This window comes from Mirounga leonina, unplaced genomic scaffold, assembly GCF_011800145.1.
Source record: "Mirounga leonina isolate KUSES-001 unplaced genomic scaffold, KU_Mleo_1.0 Mir_357, whole genome shotgun sequence".
Lineage (NCBI taxonomy): Eukaryota > Metazoa > Chordata > Mammalia > Carnivora > Phocidae > Mirounga > Mirounga leonina.
The window spans coordinates 607,743-627,346 of NW_023270702.1; the positions used below are offsets into that span (position 1 = coordinate 607,743).

Genomic DNA, 19,604 nt, shown 5'->3' on the forward strand with positions numbered 1-19,604 from the left:
TGAATAAACTTTTAATATTTTTAAATATTTTATTGACTATTAAGTAGGTACAAAAAGAGGTTTACAAAATACATGTGAAGCATAAAGAGTCAGGATTCAACAACATATACATGCTTACTTCCCACATACTTTCCTATCCCTTCGGATATCCTCCACTATCTTAAAAATCTGTGCTTATAAATCTGTGCTTAAAAATAATCCTTGGATTTTTTTAAAAAGATTTATTTATTTATTTTAGAGATGGGGGGAAGGGGCAGAGGAAGATGGAGAGAGAAACTCAAGGAGACACCTCACTGAGCATGGAGCCTGACTTGGGGCTAGATCTCACCACCCTGAGATCCTGACCTGAGCCGAAAACCAAGAGTCAGATGCTTAACCAACTGTGCCACCCAAGGGTCTCCCTAGATTTTTAAAAAATAGATAGACCACATATATTTGTATCCCTAAACATTTTAGTTTTTTATGTTTTTAATCATTATGTAAACAGAAAAATAGTCCATTTATTCTTTTTTTTTTTTTTTTAAGATTTATTTATTTGAGAGAGAGAGAGTGGGTGGGGGAAGAGAGGCAGAGGGAGAGGGAGAGATAGAATCCCAAGCAGACTCCCTGCTGATCACAGAGCCCCATGTAGGGCTTGATCTCAGGACGCTGAGATCATGACCTGAGCTGAAATCAAGAATTGGATGCTCAACCCACTGAGCCACCCAAGTGCCCCTGTGCACCCCCCACCCCACCATTTATTCTTTTGTGATTTCTTTTACATTCAATATTATGTCTTAAAGTTTCATCCAGGTCATTTGAGATTTAAATTCCACTCATTTTCATTGTTGTTTAGAATTCCATTTATGACTATACCACAATTCACCTATCACAGTTCACTACATTTGCAGACATTTGTGTTGTTTCCGTGCTGCTCTTCAAACAGTATGATGCTGAATGGTCAGTCTCCTGGCACATGGATGTGAGAGTCCAAGGCAGTAGTCTTGAAATTAGGAAATGAGTGCAAGAATATACAAATGTGTTCTCTGGGGGATGTGAGGCATGCATAATTTTTTTAAAAAGATTTTATTTATTTATTTCATAGAGATCGGGAGAGAGAGTGAGAGAAAGCACAAACAGGGGGAGCAGCAGAGGGAGAGGGAGAAGCAGGCTCCCTGCCCAGCAGGGCGCCCGATGAAGGGCCCAATCCCAGGACCCTGGGATCATGACCTGAGCCAAAGGCGGATGCTTAACCAACTGGACCACCTAGGCGCCCCGAGGCATGCATAATTTTAAGGGAACCGATTTCCGAGCCCTTCGCCTCTATAAACGCTCTTCCTTAAAAACTGATCTCCCTGAGAAGCTACCTGAGGTGTAGGTCTTGATTGTTCCCTTCCTGTGTAAGGACCCCCTTCCCCACTTTCACAAAAGACGGGCCTCTCTCTGTTGGTGAGTCTTACCACAATGCTATATTCTGGGGTCTAACCATCTAACTTGCAAGGTACCAAACAAAAGGACAGTTTGAAATATTGCTGTAGGATAGTATTGAGAAAGTGAACTATTTGAATGTCTGGTTTTATGGGCTGAATTGTGTACCCCTGATATTCATATGTTGAAATCCTAACCCTCAGTACCTCAGCATGTTATTGTATCTGGAGGCAGTGTCTATAAAAAGGTGATTAAGTTAAACGAGGTCCTTAGGGTGATCCCTAATCCAATACAACTGATGTCCTTATTAGAAGAGGAGATTTGGTTGCAAACAGTACAGAAGGAAGATAATGTGGAGACTGAGAGAGAAGACAGCCATGCACAAGCTAAGGACAGTGCCCCAGAAGAAACACCTTGATCCTGCCAACACCCTGAGCTCACACTTCTAGCTTCCAGGACAACAAGGAAATACATTTCTCTTTAAGTCACCCCATCTATGGTATTTGTTTTGGCAGCCTAAGCAAACTAATACATCTAGGTAATAACAAGTCTTTTTGCAAATGAGGTGGTTTTTAATCCTTTGATTTCAAAAATATTGAAAGAAAACCAAATTGAATTATCTGCATATTGACCAATGAAAATAATTTTTAGTGATTAATACTTATGTGATTTTGGCATATATCTTCAAAGTAGCTCAAAGATTGATTACAATTTTACATTGTAATAACCAAATCTCCTCAGTTCCCATCTACTTATCGATATAAATATGGTTTCTTGGAGCTTACATCTGTAGAAACAAAACATAGGAAATAATGCTAAATCCATTAGTTCTGGCAAAAACCGGTATTGATCTGTAAGTTAATTCACCAATTTAAAAGAATCATCTCACTAGGAGATAGTATTTTTGTATTTAATAGTATTTTTTTTTTAAAGATTTTATTTCTCTATTTGGCAGAGAGAGACACAGCGAGAGAGGGAACACAAGCAGAGGGAGTGGGAGAGGGAGAAGCAGCTTCCCGCCAAGCAGGAGCCCGATGTGGGGCTCGGTCCCAGAACCCTGGGATCATGACCTGAGCCGAAGGCAGATGCTTAACGACTGAGCCACCCAGGTGCCCCTTTAATAGTATTTATAAAATTCAAAACCATATTTAATGTTGTTTTGATAAATGTGTATGATTATTATTTGTAAAATTAACTCGACCAAAACATTAACATTTAAGTCTTATGATCGCAGGAAAGTTTTATAAATATACTTTTAATTTATAATCTTGCTTTTATTGTAGAGAAGAAATATTAATAAAAGACTTTCAAGCTTAAAATAGATTATATGAAGGTATGATTCAGTTTAAAAAATAGACTTTAAGAAGGCACAGAAAAAGGACAAAGTAACACTGGGGCGCTTGGGTGGCTCAGTCCTTAAGCGTCTGCTTTCCGCTCAGGTCATGATCCCGGGGTCCTGGGATCAAGCCCCGCATCCGGCTCCCTGCTCCATGGGAGGCCTGCTTCTTCCACTCCCCCTGTTTGTGTTCCCTCTCTCGCTGTGTCTCTCTCTGTCAAATAAATAAATAAAATCTTCAAAAAAAAAAAAGAAAAAGTAACACTGAAGAATTGTATCCTGTTGAAGATCTTAGTTTTGTGTTTTCTAAATAAATGTTGCTGAGTTTTAAATCACTCTGCTATTTACATCCCACTGGAAACATTTAACAAGGTGATGCAATCATTTTGTTTTAAAAAATTGGTATTTACTACATATTGGAAGGTACATCATTTGCAACTTTTTAGACTAAGGATGAAATTTTTGGATGGCAATTTAACAATATGGCAGGGGTGTCATTTTATAAAAATTTTAAAGAAGTGCAACAAGCAAAAAAGTTTGAAGAACACTTTAAAATTTTAAAGAAGTGCAACAAGCAAAAAAGGTTTGATAACTAAAAATGGAATTTATGACTCATAAAATATGCTAAACTTCAACTCTACAAACTAATGCCAGAGTGCAGAGATACACATATTGATTGGCATGTTGAAGTAAGTTTTTTCTTCCGTATCAGATTTTATACTTTTTTCATCCTTTTTTTTTTTTAAACTAAAATGGATGTCTACACATTGGTGTCTTGTGCTTTTAATTTGCATTTCCCTTATTACTAGTTAGTCTGAGCATCTTTTCATAGGCTTATCAACCATATGGGCTTCCTTTTCTGTAGAGTGCCTGTTCAAGCTTTTGCCCATAGTTTTTCTTTTGGGTTGTTTGTGTTTTCCTAATTGCTTTGAAAGGATTCTTAATATATTCTGGTTACTAACTATTTCTCAGTTCTCTGTAGAGAAGATACTTTCTTCCAGTTCATGACTTGTGTTTTCATTCTCTTTATAGTGTTATGTGATAAACAGGAGTTTCAGTGATTTCTTTGCATCTTATTTAGGAAATCTTTCCCTACATCAAAATCATAAAAATTATATTGTCTTCTGAAAGCTCCCCTTTCACACTGAATTTTTTAATCAATCTGGAATGATCTTTATGCTTGATGTGTATGCATCCAGTTCCATTTTTTTTCATGTAGATAAAAGCTTATTATAATGCCAATTATTGAAAAATACCATTATTTACCCAACTGATCTAAAGTGCCAATTCTGCTGTCAGTCAACTTCCCTTATATATCTAGGTCTGGATCTGGGCTCTAACTCATTTTGCTCTGTGTGGCAGAACCAGTTCCTCAAGCCCACTCCCTTCGAGGCACACTATGTCACCACATTTCCCAGCCCATTTTGCAACTGATGGGGCCACGTGACTGAGTTCTATAGGGGACGTCAACAGAAAGCATGTAGATCGCTTCCACACTGGGCCCCTGAATTTCACATGAAATTCTTCACAGTTTCTTTTTTCTCTTGTCTGTGGCAGATGCAGAGAATCCAATGAAGTAGTGTGAGTCTATAATCAATGGCAGAGTCTAGTCAAGAGTCTGGGGTTCTGAATATCTGCATGATGCTCCTCCCATCACATCACCTTATACCTTTCCTTCCTCATCTGCCATCAACCTGCCTTAGACTTCTGTTATTATCATCACTTGTTTAAACTAATATAGATCATTGAGAACTAAGTGTAGTAGACCTAAGATCTTTATACTTGTACATCCTCTGCTATGCAAATGGGAAACTGTCAGTAGTGTAACTTGAAGCTGACTCCATGAGGATATAGATTGTTATTGGTGAAACAGATTCAGGAGACTGAATCCGTTAGTGTAATACTATCTTTCTATTTATAGGAGGAAAGTAAAACATCCCATTCTTTCAGGAGGCCATCACACACTCTAGCTAAGGGTTAATTCTCTACTGGGGGAGAAATGGGACAGAATACACCTTTTTTTGAAGGTACATGAGAAAGAAGACAGGCCAACTGTACAAGATAGGCATGAAGGTGCCAGGACTGAAATGCATGTATTTTAAACATTTGGATGGTTTTTTGTTCTAAGCATAGCTCTGCTCCTGTGAGTAGTGAATATTGACAGTAGTTTCCTCATTTTTCCTACCTGAAAAGAAATCACATTAATAATTCTTTCCTCGAATTTAGAGGCAGATATTTCTGACAACATTTTTACAGTCTTTTGGTGATGTCATAAGGTTTCCGTGCTGCCTTGGGCACTTGGTGGCAGCGTGGTGAGTGAGCTCAGCCCCTGGAGTCAGCTTGGTTTTATACAGTTCTCTGGCTCTCCTGCATAACTTAATGATTTTGGGCAAATTACTAAACCTCTCTGTGTCTGGTCAGTTACCTACAAAATGGAGAGGACAGTGGTCTCATTCCATAGGGCTCTTGGAGAAGTAAATGAGATCATTTATGTAAAGCATCTAGAACAGAGCCCAATACTCAGTCTTATTAAATGTGGGCTAAGCAGTGTGAGAAATATGAGCTAATGACCATAAATAAGGAGACAGAAAAGGTAAGTGAAAAAGATAAGAAAAATGACAAATAATAGTGGAATTAGAAAGACATGTTGTTCAAATGGAATAAACTAATGAAAATGAAAACGTACACTGATCTTACAGTTTAATACATCTGCATTTGGTCATTCAAAAAACTATAAGACAAGTTTACACAATCATTTTTGGTTTATAAAAAGGTGGTTGTCGAAGGAACTCAAATTATTAATGTTTTTCTATAAAAAGTATTATTGTAATTGAAAAATTATGAGGCAAATCTCTATTGATACATATGCACATGTGATAAATACAATTGGAATATTACAAGCAAGGGTACAAAGAACCTTGTCAAAAAGGGGTAATTGTTTTGTCATCTTTCCTTAATATTGTCAGATACATTTCTGGGTGATTCTTGCATAAACTCATTGAAGACAAAGAAGACAACAGAATTAAAAATATATGATGCTTTATTGTCAAAAATAGACAAACTGTAATTTCCTTTAACAGGAATATTAATTTAGGAATCTCCATAAGCCATCACCATTTTGTGAGCACAAAAGACAAGAGTCAACGACAACTGTTAGTGGGAGAAGGACAATGGTTCTACATCCAAGCCAGAGAAGCCAGGCCCACAGAATCACGGTGACCTTTAGAGCCCAAGAGTAACAGACATGCAAACGAGGCTGACTGCTCCGGGCCCAGTCCTATAAGGACCGGCTTTGCGGTATCTTCTCAAACACATGAAGAGTTGGATTTGTTAGACTGCTTGCTGATTTGAATAGTGAACTTTTAGGTCACGTATGGGATCCATAACAGGATCACACCCGCTTTTGAGCAACACCAGGATGAAGACATTTGTCCCTACAACCCTGGCTTCAGGCACGTAAAGTGGTACTAATAATTTGGGCAGGAGACCTGACTGAGCTCCTTCTTGTGATTTACAGCAAAAATGTGAGGGCCTTGCTGAATAGTGTAAGGCTACATTCTCTCATTAACATAAAACAAGAATGGCTAAGGACCTAGCTAGGAGGAACGAGAAAAAAAATCAGGCCTTTCTTGTTCCCTAGGGACATGTATCCAAGGCTGAAGAAAACTGGTTATCTAGACCATGATTTTCATTCCCTAGTCTGTACTATACACCAGATATCCACAGCCAGAGCAGACTTCATAAATAGGCCCATGTTGATCATGAAAAGTGGTAGCAGGCACCTATTATCTCCTTGGAAGATTCAGGCTAAGGAGAAACACCTCAGTTCCCAGGAGAGGCCAGAGCCAGAGGACACTGACTGGGTGAGATGCTTCATCCGAGGTTAAGTATACGTGATGATGAAAATCAGAAGCTAGATCATCAAGTGAATGAGAAAGGAAGTGGATCTGAGAACTCACTTCCCATTCCCATACACATTCACCATGCCCTCAGGGGAAGAGTGATCAACTATATGCAAAAAAATCCGTTGAACACTTTTCACTTTTTTAGCTTAAGCAAAACATTCAATACTTGAGAACTAGAAAAAGGGAGCTTGTATTGTATCATAAAGTTATTTTAAACAATACTGTGGTTACTGAAATGACAATACACGCTTTTGCCACCTCTAAAACGGAAGCATAGAGAGGATGCCAAGAAACAGTGAAGTAGCTCTGTTCTTGCTGTGACATTTCTTATTCACTCTTGCACGGGGTGAAGTTTTAATTACACTCACCCACTACATTCTACCCTCCAGTCTGAGAACGCTTCATATCTGAGTAGGGGCAGGAAAGTGGTGCGGGCTTCTGGAAGTTTTGACGGGCTAAGCATCATGACGTTTCTGACTGAAAGGATTACTCTGAAAACATACAGAAAAAAAAAGCCATAGGAAAATCTAATTAGGCACATTTGGTGTATAGTCTATTTAGCAAGACAACCTGGAAAAAGCGAGGTCAAATATAAAACTAAGGTGGACTGCTTCTTTTATTCCATGCCATTTTGTAAAAACATGGGATAGAGGCAAAAAAAAAAAAAAAAAAAAAAAAAATACACTTTTTCAGGTCCTTTCTCAAAAGCCATGAACTCAGCCTTTTAGTTGGGTTGCTGTAAATGTGAAGCCTGGAAGGGAGATGACTCAATTTGGGGTTTCTCGTTGAGAGCAGGCAGAGTGACTAAAATGACTCTCACAGGGCAACTGTGCAGTTTTATGACCCAATCATAAAAAGGACCTTTAAAATCTTTCCTTTTCAGCACTCTTCAATGACTGTGGTTCCAATCAAGGAGTAAAGCTTTTTCTTCACAAGTCGGAATCCTGAACTCAGGATCAGAGTTCGCCTGAGGCCAGATGAGAAGCGACCTCGGCTGAAGAAAAAGTCCCTGAAGCTAGTCCAGGAGCCGTTCTCCTGCTTAAACACAAGGGTGAGCTCGAAAGTGGGCACCACGCTTGAATCACACACAATTTTATCCAGCTTTTTACATACGTTTTCAACTTCCAAGTTTACGTGCATAACGCAACCTCGCAGGCCGCAGGGCTCCGTGGAGGACAGCCGTAAGACATCCTGAGCAATCCTCTGGGTCAGTTTCTCAGGGACAAGGACTTTTGAGCAACCAAGTTTGGTTTGCTTTGATTTGGACAGACAGTTCTCCAGCATTTTCGCCAAACTCTGGCAAGTTGTCTCCTCAAACATCACCTCATTGAGGTTGGGTTCAGGAACAACATAATCCCAGTAGTCGAAATCTGTAGGAAAGGCAAGTTGGAGATGAAATCAATCAATCAATCAATCAATCAATCAATCAATCCCGGAGCAGATAAAACATACCAAGATAGCAACATGGGCTACTTCTATCTACCACGTCTGCCTTTTGCTCATATTTGTGGGAGAGTCAGCCGACTTGGCTTTGCTGTTGACTAGCTGGGTAACAAACAGATCAGGTCACTGAAATCTCTCAGAGACTGAAAACGCATCTATGAAATAAAGGTTCTGATAAACAGGATGGATAGGCTATAACCTCTTTTCTTTAAATTTACATGTGTACACACACACAATCTTACAGACTGGATCAAAAATCTTTCTATGGTTATACTAGAATACCAGTGACTTTCTCTCTTTCTCTCTTTCTCTCTTTCTTTCTTTCTTTTTTTTTTGTTATTTGACAGAGAGAGACACACAGCAAGAGAGGGATCACAAGCAGGGGGAGTGGGAGCGGGGAGAAGCAGGCCTCCCTCGGAGCAGGGAGCCTGATGGGGGCTCAACCTGAGCCGAACGCAGAGCTTAACAACTGAGCCACCCAGGCGCCCCCAGTGATTTTCTTTTCCTTCCCGCTCCCTTACTTGCTCTGAGGGTTTTCTAATTTTGTTTTACAGAGAACACGCTTCACTTCTGGAATAAAAATGGTAACAATTTTTTTTTCTTCGATGAAGGGACTATTCGTTTCTAAGAATTATATGTGTTTGTTATTGTGAAATGCAGGATTTTTGCTACTGCTCCTTACTGATGAACTTAAGATGAACTTGATGAGCTATAGTAAATATCGAATTTGTGTCTTTCTTTAAAAGTCTCTATGGGAATGGTCTGTAGATCCCAATTTTAGCTTCAAGCTCTTTGATTAAAAATTGCTCAAAGGGAAGACCTTTAAGGTCCACGAGGATATTTATAGCTGGCTGGGTAGTTTTCGTAGCCAAGCAAAACAAAACAGTCCTAGGAAAATAAAATTAGATTTGCTCAAAGGAAAAGAGATAGCTCTGCATTTGGTCACCTACCTTCCAAATTAATCCTACCACTGGGCAGGATGCCACACCACATACGCAGTCAACTGGGCAACCCCTCCCTAAGCATACTTCACCTTCATTGGCTACTGTCTCTTCATCTCCCCACATCACCTATTCAGTTCGGTCATTGTTTTTGTTTTTGTTTTCATAACTCAATGAAACAAATGCACTTATAAGGCTCCATATTTTACCTATATTGAAGACAGAGAATTTTAGAGCTTTGGCCTATAAAACTAGCTCATCAACCACTTGGCCTTCGAAATGAGGAAGGCCCAAAGAAATTAAGCAATTTGTCGATGCCACACAGCTTCTTAGTGGCAGAGCAGTGTGTTAACCTAGAAACTGCTGTTTAAAATTGCAGAGCAAAGTATGTCCAGCACCACTGCTGTTTTAAAATTTCCTTCTGGCATTAAAAGCAGAATGCTGGGTGTATCCACAAATAGAATATTGCTCAGCAATAAAAAGGAACATATACCGATAGAAGCAACCACATTAAAGGATCTCAAAATCATTAGGCTGCCGGAAAGAAAGCAGACGCAAAAGAGTAGGTATTACATGATTCCATTTGTTTGAAACTGCAGAGGCAACACTAATTTATGGTGACAAAAAGCAGATCAGTGTTTCCCTGGGGACAGGGGAGAGGGAGAGTGGAAAACTGATGGCAAATGGGCGCGTGCGAACTTGGGGGTACGGGGTGATGGCAGTGGTTATAAGGGTGAATACATTTGTTAAAATTCAAAACTGTACACTTCGAATTCACCGTAACTTCACAACCCCTTAAGGAACCTATCTAACTTTTAATCCCCAAACATCCTCTTGGCCGCAAACTAGACCGTGCAGCCTTCGGCTGTTTTATTTTTTGCTACTTTTGTTTCTCACTACCACGAACAGAAGATGCTAGAAAGTTTGGAAAGGAGTCTTTTCAGATGGATTTTGAGGCACACCCTACATCGAGGAAGAGGCGACACCGTCCGTCCACCCATCTCATCTATCCAGGGGCCGCGACCTTTGGAGGAGAGAGAGGCGGGCAGCTGGGAAACTCACCATTTAGCAGGCTCCCCGGGTGGAAGTCATGCTCTAGCAACTCTGAAATGCAGGCCGGGTTCTTACTGCTCAAACTGCCAGTTGCAACCATGGTCAACGGCTCTGTTTCCCTCGCGGGGGCGGAACGGCCTTTCCGGGGCGCTGGAAAAAGAAGGGAAGAAGGACGGATTTGCAAAAGTAGGCAAGACGTGCAGAGGCTCCTAAAATGCCCAGCAGCTAACTAGCCGAGGAAGTCATTTTCCAAAGGGGAGGAGCCGGCCTCCGCAACTCAAGTTTACAAAGCCCCGGGAGTGGAGACGCCAGCCACACTCACAACCTAAAACTAATTCAAAGTTAGCATAACTCGGGGCGGACGTGCCCAGCGGAACGCACCCCTGGGCGGGGAGCAGCGGAACCCTCCGCCCCCGCTCCGTCCCCCGAGGCCGCTGCCTCGCTCACCTGCCGGGAGTTCGCTGCGCCGGGCGCGCTCGCTGGCAAAGCGGCGGGGTAAACGGAGGCACGAACCGATCTCAGGGGCCTCCTCCCTCGGAGGCTCAGGGACCTGCAGACCCAAGCCCTGATCGACCCCCGACCCACGCATTACCCGCTCCACCGAGCAGCATCGCCCCTGCGGCCGGGAGCACTTTATAGGCCCAGCCTCCTCACCCCGCCGCGGCCCGCCCACCTGCACCACCCCTCCGCGGCCCTGCGGCCCGCCCTTCCCGGGGTCGGGTTGCATTTCAACCCAGACCCTTGCAGCCGCCCAAGGGGAGCCGCCGGGAGTTGAGGATAAGCTTGCGGCCGGGTCGACACCTGCTGTTTCCTGGGTGGGCCGCAGGTCACCGAGTCCCCAGTTCCGGGTGTACGACTTGCCGAAACTGACCACTCGCCTCCACTACTAGCTTGGATTCTTCGGCGCGACCCCACCCCAGCGCGCGCACACTCTCACGCCGCCGGTGCCCTAGTTGAGATTCTGTCCCGGGCAGCGGGAAGCTTTCCGTCCTTTGTCTGTTACCGGGACCTGAGGCTTTGCTGTGTCGTACTAAAACTTGGCTAGTAGCTGTTTCGATGTTCAATGAGCATTATTTATGCATTTAGTTCTGGCCTCTAACCAAGTCAACTCTACTCGGTGGGTTTCTACATCTTTCCCTCCTGCCCGCGATCAGATCTAGCTCGCCTTTTCCGCGTCGGAGGCTCTCCGGCATTCTAGGAGGGGTCTTCATCACTGCACTCCCAGCACCCTAAGGCGGTTTCATCTATGACTAATGAGTTTTCTCTGCGAGAAGGGTGAGCCTGGTACTCTTCTAATTAGACCTGGCTCCAGAGATCTGGGAGCTTGAATGAAGGGGACTTTGCCCCAAACGAAGCAGAACCATTAGTGGGACCTTAGCTGCTTCTTCGCCCGCCTGATCGCCGGGAGCAGTTGTCATACTCAGAGGCAGACCTTTCTGGCGAGCCCCGTGGTGTCGGGCGGTCTTGAAGGGCTTGGGGCGGTGAAGATACGGAGTTTTATTAGTACCTGCTAGGAATAATCCCTGTGAGGCTTGATGCGCAGTTCTGAACCCAAGCGCACAGAGAGACAGAGGAACTGTGCAAAGACTCAACATGCGCGCACAGCCCGTAAGCAGGAGGCCAAGTGCTATGTTTCCTTCCAAAGTTACTAATCCACCCTTTTCCTGCTTTGATGTGCAGTAGGAGATGATCTGCTCAGAGAGGTCACTCCCGAAGAAGGCGTTGGGTCAGGAGCGGAAAGGGAGGGGATGCCAGGAGGGGAAGACTGTTTCTACAAGTAGGAGGATCTAGTGTTGGCTCCTGGTCTTTTAGGATTATGTGTACAAGGATCTGTAGGTTAGGGCCTTGAAAAGCAGTTTCAGCTGTCCAGGCTAAAAAGTCGTCGTAAGAAAAACAACAACAGAAGGGGTAAGGAGGGTGTGATAAACAGATCAGTGGGAGGACATTGGGAGGCAGTGCAGCAGAAATTAAAGCCAGCCTGACAGTCCATTTTTAACTCGACTAAGGCAGCTGCACTGCCTGAAGGTCAGGCCAGCCAAGGAAGGAGATGCTGATAGGCTGGTCATTGAAAGCAGATTTCCACTTCTATTTCAATAGCAGAGAAGTGGGAAATAAACAAGCCCATTTAAGCCAACTAAAAAGCGCTTTCAGTGGCTAATATGTTCAAGATGGATAGATGAGCTACCTAGCTGTCTGGGGCGGGGGGAGGGGAGGGCAAGCTACAGAGCGTCCTTTCCTTATCTGGGTGGTAATACTGATGAAGCGGCCACCTACCTGCCTCCAAGGAGAGCTATTAGGATTAATATAATGAGTGCTCTGAACCTACACCATTGAAATAAAGAAATTACCCATTTCATTTCCCTTAGGTATTTAGGCAAAACACATAAACTAAGTACTCCCAAAGGGCCAGAAAGATTAGTGGGCCTTCTAGAACGTAGCCGTTACTCTTTGCTCACCCGACTAACTGAAATTTTGCAAAATCCCTTTGGGATTTTACTGCAGAAAATAATTTACCTATGTATGAAAGACTGAATAATATTCTTTTTGGCTGAATGGACCTAGCTTTGGGGAATTACAGGGCATAGGGAATGATCGATGTGGAACTCATACTTGGGATAATTAGTGGAGATTGTCCTTTCTCATCTACCTTTTAAAGGGTAAAAAATCCATCCTATCACCAGTTTGCATCTCTGCGGGGTTAAACAAACAGACCCGATTTTTAAAAATAAATCATACAACAGAATTTGGAAAAGCCAGGTGCCATCATAGTCTTGTCAAGAGATGATACATACTTTCGCCCATTAATTTTTATATGCTGTGGATATGGTTAATTATAACGGAAGGTTCACATGGGGGTATCAGGCGTTTATGAGGTAGTGCTGAAGTACATTTCATTGCTGTTTTGTTATATCCTCTCTCATACTGTAAAAGGAGTTTGTGAGGGTGCTTACTGGAAACAATAGTTGAATATGAAGAGAAATCTAATTGGTTAAATCATTTGATTGCCTTTCATAAACCAGTGTAATATAGCAAACTACTAAAATCCTAAGTAACGTCTTTGACTGAAGAATGCTTTTTTATTACTATGCTTTACTCATCCACCTAAGAAAGAAAAATAGTGGTAACACATGGCAACAGTAGGTTCATCTGATGTATATACAAATATGGAAGTTCCATGTCCCCCTCCTGTCTAAATATAGTATTCATAATATCATTGCTTGCATAAAGTATAAGTTCAGAATACCAGGGATATTACAAAAATGAAAAACAAATATGATGCTTTAATATATTATTCTAGGAGACACTGGTATCTTATGCATTCATGACTTGGAGTGGTGAATATTTATTATATTTCACTGGCCAATTTTCTCTCTTTATCCAATATGAGCCATTGTTCCTGAGGTCTTATTAATACAGTTATATCCAGTACATTGCTAATTTTATTTTACGAACTATGACATCAGACGGAAAATGACTGGGTTTCTTAATCTGTGCAATGGGTTCTGGGAAGATTTACAGGACATGGAAGTCTCTTAGCAGGCTCATAGGGTTGTTGTGAGATTAAAAGAGGAACCCTTATAATCAATGATAAATATTATCTGTTATTTATTTATTTATTTATTTATTTATTTATTTAAAGATTTTATTTATTTATTTTAGAGACAGAGCACAAGAGGGGGGAGCGGGAGAGGGAGAAGCAGACTCCCTGCTGAGCAGGGAGCCCGATGCGGGACTCGATCCTGGGACTCCAGGATCATGACCTGAGCCGAAGGCAGCCGCCTAACCAACTGAGCCACCCAGGCGCCCCGAATATTATCTCTTTTTTATAAAGAAATCCGAGATCTTTAAAGGCACACTATTGGGGCATCTGGGTGGCTTAGTCAGTTAAGCATCCGACTCTTGGTTTTGGCTCAGGTCATGATCATGGGGTCGTGGGATTGGGCTCTGTGCTGAGCTGAGCACGGAGTCTGCTTCAGATTCTCTCTCCCACCCCCTCTCCCCCACCACCTCACATGCACTCTCTTTTTTTCTCTCTCAAATAAATAAATAAAATCTTTAAAATAAATGCACACTATCCCTGGCTTTCCTTGGTTATGCTAAATTTCTAAATCTAGTACTTACATGCAGTTTTAGAACAGGGTCGGTACATAGCAAGTGCTTAATGAATGATAGCTATTATTTTTGCAATTATTATTGTCCTGAAATTGTGGTTCTGTTTATTGCAGCAAGCACTAATGGGGCTAAATGGGGTTGGAGAAGTATTGTTAAAACAGAACAAAATTTATCCTCTTTCCTGTTTGCAGGCAGTACAGAAAATATTTGCCACTGATTGGGAAAGACAACTTTTTTTTTTTTTTTTTATGATAGAACATGTGTAACTTAATGGGAGTACAGGAAGGAGGTCTCTCAATGGTAAGTAAGAAAATAATGTGGGTAAAAAGTTGTTTTGGTACAAAATACAGAATTACATGTATTAACTTTCCTATATTAATCTAGGAAATAGTTTTCTGGAAAAAAAAATCACAGGTATTTGAAATCATTGCCTAAAGAACCACCCAAATGTTTCAAGACATGTATGACCCCCTTTTAACACTCTGGATGAGATATGTCATCATTATTTTTGTCTTTGAGGGTGCTCCAACCAATAAAATTTCCATTTAATGATGAAATATGCAATGAGTTAGTCTATAGAATAATGACATTTTCCAATAAGTAAGATAATGTGAAGACTTATTTAATATAAGACAAAAGAAGCCCAGTAGAAAATAATACATAATATCTGCGGCTAAAAGCTGAGAGAATCTTCCAGAAGCAGAAGGCCTTGCTTCTCTAAATTCAAGCAGAGAAATGGTTACCATAGTGACTTATCTCTCAAAATAGTTGTATGATTCTTTTCCTTTTCGTAAACAATGTTACGTATTATCTACCTTTAAGTAAAGAAAGCTGATATGTTTAAATGTACACTGTCCCTTCTTTTCCTTAATTATACAAAGATTTATAATTCAGGAGCCCACATAAGAGAATGTCAGCTAGGAGCATGGAGAAGCTCCTTGACACTTTTCTAGGGATACACCTTAAAACCTTTGCAAGTTCCAAGTTGGGGAATACCATCATGGCATACCATTCCTCTGGAATTCTTATGTGCATAAAGATAAGAAGAGGAAAACATAGCTATGTGCTCGTGTAGATGCTGGTCCTTCGTTGGTCCGCCTCCCTGTACCAGCCAAGTGTCCTATTCTGATGGACAAAATTTGCATGGCTTTTGTCATTCACATTTGTGTCCCAGAAAAGTTCCACATTGCTTCATGACATAACCCTGTGGGGTTGCACAAGAAAATAATTAAATCCAAGAATGCCCACATGTGGACCAGATAGAAAAAACTGGTAGTCTTTAGAGTGGGTCTGACCCTCGTTCTGTAAAGAACATTAATGTTAACAAGTTTGACAAGGTCAGAGAGCGATTCTGTTTTTTTATCTTCATGGTGTAGTGGTTAGGTGTATGGACTGTGGGGCCTAAGTGCCTAGCTGTATATGACACCAGCCATGACACTAATTAGCTGTATAAACTTTGATAAGGTACTTAACATTGCTGTGTCTCCATTTTCTACCTTTAAAAATGGGAATTGTAATAACTGTACCACATGCCAGGCTGTTGTGGGGATTAAGTTAGTTAATATATAACACACTCAAAGAATATGAGCCCTGATTATGATTATGAATTTTGCCCTGACTCTGAAAAATCCCCAATGCCCCAGTGACATTTTTATGAAAAGGTAGCTAGGGGAGTGTTCATATGTGTTCAAGGGTGTGTATAAAAGTGTATCTTTTGTTCATATTCATTCATTGGCCAATTGACATTCAGTAAGTTTTAATTGAGTATTAACTATCTGTTAGGCACTGGGAGTCCAACAGGGTCCCTGGCTCCAGGGAGATTGTAGTTTAGAAAGGAATGTAGACAAATAAATCTGAGGTTACAAATAGTATGATAAGTTGGGGTGCTAAGGGAGCTATGGCTGGTAATGATAAAAACACTACCATATTTTGAAGGAAGGTTTATGGCCTTGGTACTTAGTGTGTTTCATGGACCAGTAGCACCAACACCTTCTAGGAGCTTGTAAGAAATCCTGAACATCAGTCCTCAACCCAACTGATGCAGAATCTGCTTTTTGAAAAGATCCCTAGGTGATTCATATTGTATGCAATTAAAACTTAAGAAGGACAGATTAAAGAGAAAAAAAAAAACAGTAAGACCATCTCAGCATTTGTAAAACTTATTCTAGGCCAATTAATAAAAAATATTTATTGAGATCCTACCATATGCAAAGCGTGGCCTTGACGGAAAGGTGGATTCCCAGCTGGACAAGTGTTTGCTGATTCTCCATAGCTTCAGTCAGACATCATGGCCCTAATGAATCTAGTCAGTGCTGTGTGGCTTTTAGCCCTTGGGCCTGGCTCATGAAATCATGCACAGCTATGTGAAAACAGTCTGATTATCTGAGTAGACTGTATTATATAAAAATAAAATCCTGTTTAATAAACTTGAGACGCTGTCAAACTGTAAATTGTTTCAACCTTGTCAAAGTGGAAGCCAATTATGTAACATATGGAATGGGCTTACTTTGTTAAATGTATTTAAAATGATCACTCTGTGGAATGTTGTGTTTGGAAACAACAAATTTGGAAGGGAGGGTGTAATACAGAAAGATATAGATCTGATTACTTCCAAATTTACTGGAGGGGGTAAATATAGCTATGCAAGTATTCATCTCTTCTATGATTATATCATAAAATATACTTTAAAACATTGCCTTGGCTTTTGGAAATATTGTGCGGGTAACTGAGAACTATTTTTATGGATGATGTATATATTACGATGGAGGCTGTAAATCATACCTGGCCGAAGCAGGCTTTTGGGAGATGTCAGTATAGCTTAAGCACATTGACGTGCATTCAGTTGGGTGATGTTATTGATACATCATATGTAAGCTGAGCAATGAATGGTACTGAACAGATTAATGAATAGCAATACATAATTACCTTTGCAGTAGGTTTAGATGTCCAGAAGTGCTCACTTCTGTTTATGTAGCAGAACAACAGCCCTCCTTAGTGATTTGACTTTAGGCTCTAACTCAGCGAGACTAGGCTTCAATCTCTGGCTTTGCCCCAAGTAGGCATGGTGCAATTAACTTAAAGCCTTTGAATTTCAGCTTCCTCATCTGGACTAGAGAAGGTTCAATGGAACAATGCATGTTAAGTTTCTGGCAACACGAGTCCTATAAGTTAAGAGCTCAGTCAGAGGTGGCCATCCCCAAAACCCATAGCTTGTGAGTTTGCTCATGGGAATGCACATTCTATTGCATACTATAATAATTCATCAAATTCCACGTTGGGTTTTTCAGGATGGTAAGAGATTTTATTTTGCTCATAATGAACAATCAAGAGTGCACTAGCTGGAGAATTAGGAGACGCGGCCCCACATACTAGTTTTTATACTGGCTTGAACTCTGACTTTGGACAGGAGTTGTCTAGGGATTTAAGAGCAGGGGAGCCTAGGCCCTGGCTTAGTGTGTCTAGGAGGTGGAAAGAGAGGAAGTGGACAGGGTTTCCATACTTGAGAATGATTCCTCCTGTGCCCCAAGGATCACGTAGAACAGCAGGAAACGATCAGATCTGATGCTATGCTGAGGGTACGAGTAATGAACATCTTTGGTTTTAACCTGTGGGTGATGAATGACTAGAGGTGGCTGTCTCATCTCCCACCGGACGCCTGAAGTCTCAACATTGCATTGGATTTCGAATCCTTGACATGAGCATTGGGTCTGTGGAGTAGGAGGATAAGGATGGTAAGGGGGGAGAATGGCATTCAACTTACTCCTTTCTTGGAGGAATAAAGGAGAAGTACCAGATATTAGGCTAAACTAGCAAATAAAGCAGTAGTGTTTATGACTGCATAACCACCATGTGAACTAAGATTGATCTTATTTCTATCTATCTACCAACACAGCGATTGTTCTAATTCTAAAAAATATATTTAATTTTTTTCTTTTTTGTTCAATTTACGGGTCTCGAAGCAGCTTTCTTGGAAGCCCTACTTTTAGCATTTATGTCTAACGTGAGTTCCATATCTAGCACATTTTTAAGCTTAACCATTATTGAAATATTGCTGCCTACAAAGAAATCTATATATAAAGTACTTCTTAAAAAGTATTTTTAATGTGTTCTGCTTTTAAACAGTTACTATGAAAGCTCCATATATCAGGAATATTTTTATATTTTCTATATCAGGGAGCTGTCTATAGATTGACATTATAAAGGTATAACCCTTTTAGGCAATGATGTAAGTGGAATCCAACAAATCTAACTACAAAAATTAATTTTAGAAGAATGATCCTTATACATTCATCTTATTCTTAAGTAGTCTAGGGGAGGGTTGCCTGGGTGGCTTAGCTGGTTAAGCGTCCAACTCTTGATTTTGGCTCAGATGATGATCTCAGGGTGGTGAGATTGAACCCCATGTCCAGCTCTGCACTGGGTGTGGAGCCTGCTTGAGATTCTCTCTCCCCCTCTCCCTCTGCCCCTATACCCTCTAAAATAAATAAATAAATAAATAAATAAATAAATAAATAAATAAATAAATAAGTCATCCAGGGGAAGTGTTACTGAAGAAGGTGTGGAAAACTTGAAACAAAATGATAAAGTTAATAAAATAGCATTGACTTCGAATTTACAAATAGCCAATTTAAAAATTACAAAGTAAAAAATCAAATTCCTGCTGACTCTCACTCGTGCCATTCTTTGCCCCCCACCCACAGGAAGTAACCACTCATATTAGTTTTTATGTATCCTCCTAGGATTTTTTTATGAAACTAAAAGCACATACTAACATATATTTCCGTTTTCACTCTTTTTTACCCTAAAGGGGAATATTATACTTATGTGCTGCACATTGCCTTTTTGCACTGACAATAGCTTAGAGATTTTTCCAGATGAATACATTTCTCTCTCTCTCTCTCTCTGTTTGCTGCTATGTAATGTTCTGCTTTTTTTAACCAATACCTCACAGAGGGCCATTTTGATTATTTACAGATTTTTGCAATTACATGCAGTGCTGTAACGAATAATCTTATTCATAAGTCCCTTTGTGTTTGGGCAAGTATACCTATAAGATAAATTCTCAGAGGATGGACTTGTGAAGGAAAGGATTAATGTGCAGAATACAGTTTGAAACATCTTGATAAATTACCCTTATAGCTGTTGTCCAGTTTGGGGCACCCACCAGGAAAGTATAAGAATTCCTGTTTCCTCATAGTCTCTCCAACATGTATTCATTTATTTCAGACATATTTTAAGCATATATGATACCTTTTTATATTGTTTTAACATGCTCTGACTTTTGAGGGAAAGCACTGGGGCTGTATCTACAGTGACCATTATGACTTCACTGATTGGCCATCTCAGGCAACAAGAATATATGTATGTAAATGTATTATATATATATATATATATTATATAATATAT

General features: G+C 40.7%; 1 protein-coding gene across 1 annotated transcript; it reads right to left on the reverse strand.

Moving 5' to 3' along the window:
* Positions 1 to 5,765: 5,765 nt before the first annotated feature.
* Positions 5,766 to 10,700, reverse strand: DDIT4L (DNA damage inducible transcript 4 like). The gene is made up of 3 exons (XM_035030160.1): positions 10,533 to 10,700; positions 10,095 to 10,235; positions 5,766 to 8,018 (listed from the first exon to the last, which is right to left on the reverse strand). The coding sequence occupies exons 1-3, from the start codon at positions 10,672 to 10,674 to the stop codon at positions 7,528 to 7,530; spliced, it is 774 nt and encodes a 257-aa protein (XP_034886051.1). The 5' UTR covers positions 10,675 to 10,700; the 3' UTR covers positions 5,766 to 7,527.
* Between the last annotated feature and the right edge of the window lie 8,904 nt (positions 10,701 to 19,604).

Excerpts from the sequence above, each read along its gene's own strand:
- DDIT4L (XM_035030160.1), bottom strand. The coding sequence starts at position 10,674 with ATGCGTGGGTCGGGGGTCGATCAGGGCTTGGGTCTGCAGGTCCCTGAG. Across the intron at positions 10,236-10,532 it reads GCGCAGCGAACTCCCGGCAG|CGCCCCGGAAAGGCCGTTCC; the intron begins GTGAGCGAGGCA and ends TTCTTTTTCCAG. Across the intron at positions 8,019-10,094 it reads CCCGGGGAGCCTGCTAAATG|ATTTCGACTACTGGGATTAT; the intron begins GTGAGTTTCCCA and ends CCTTTCCTACAG.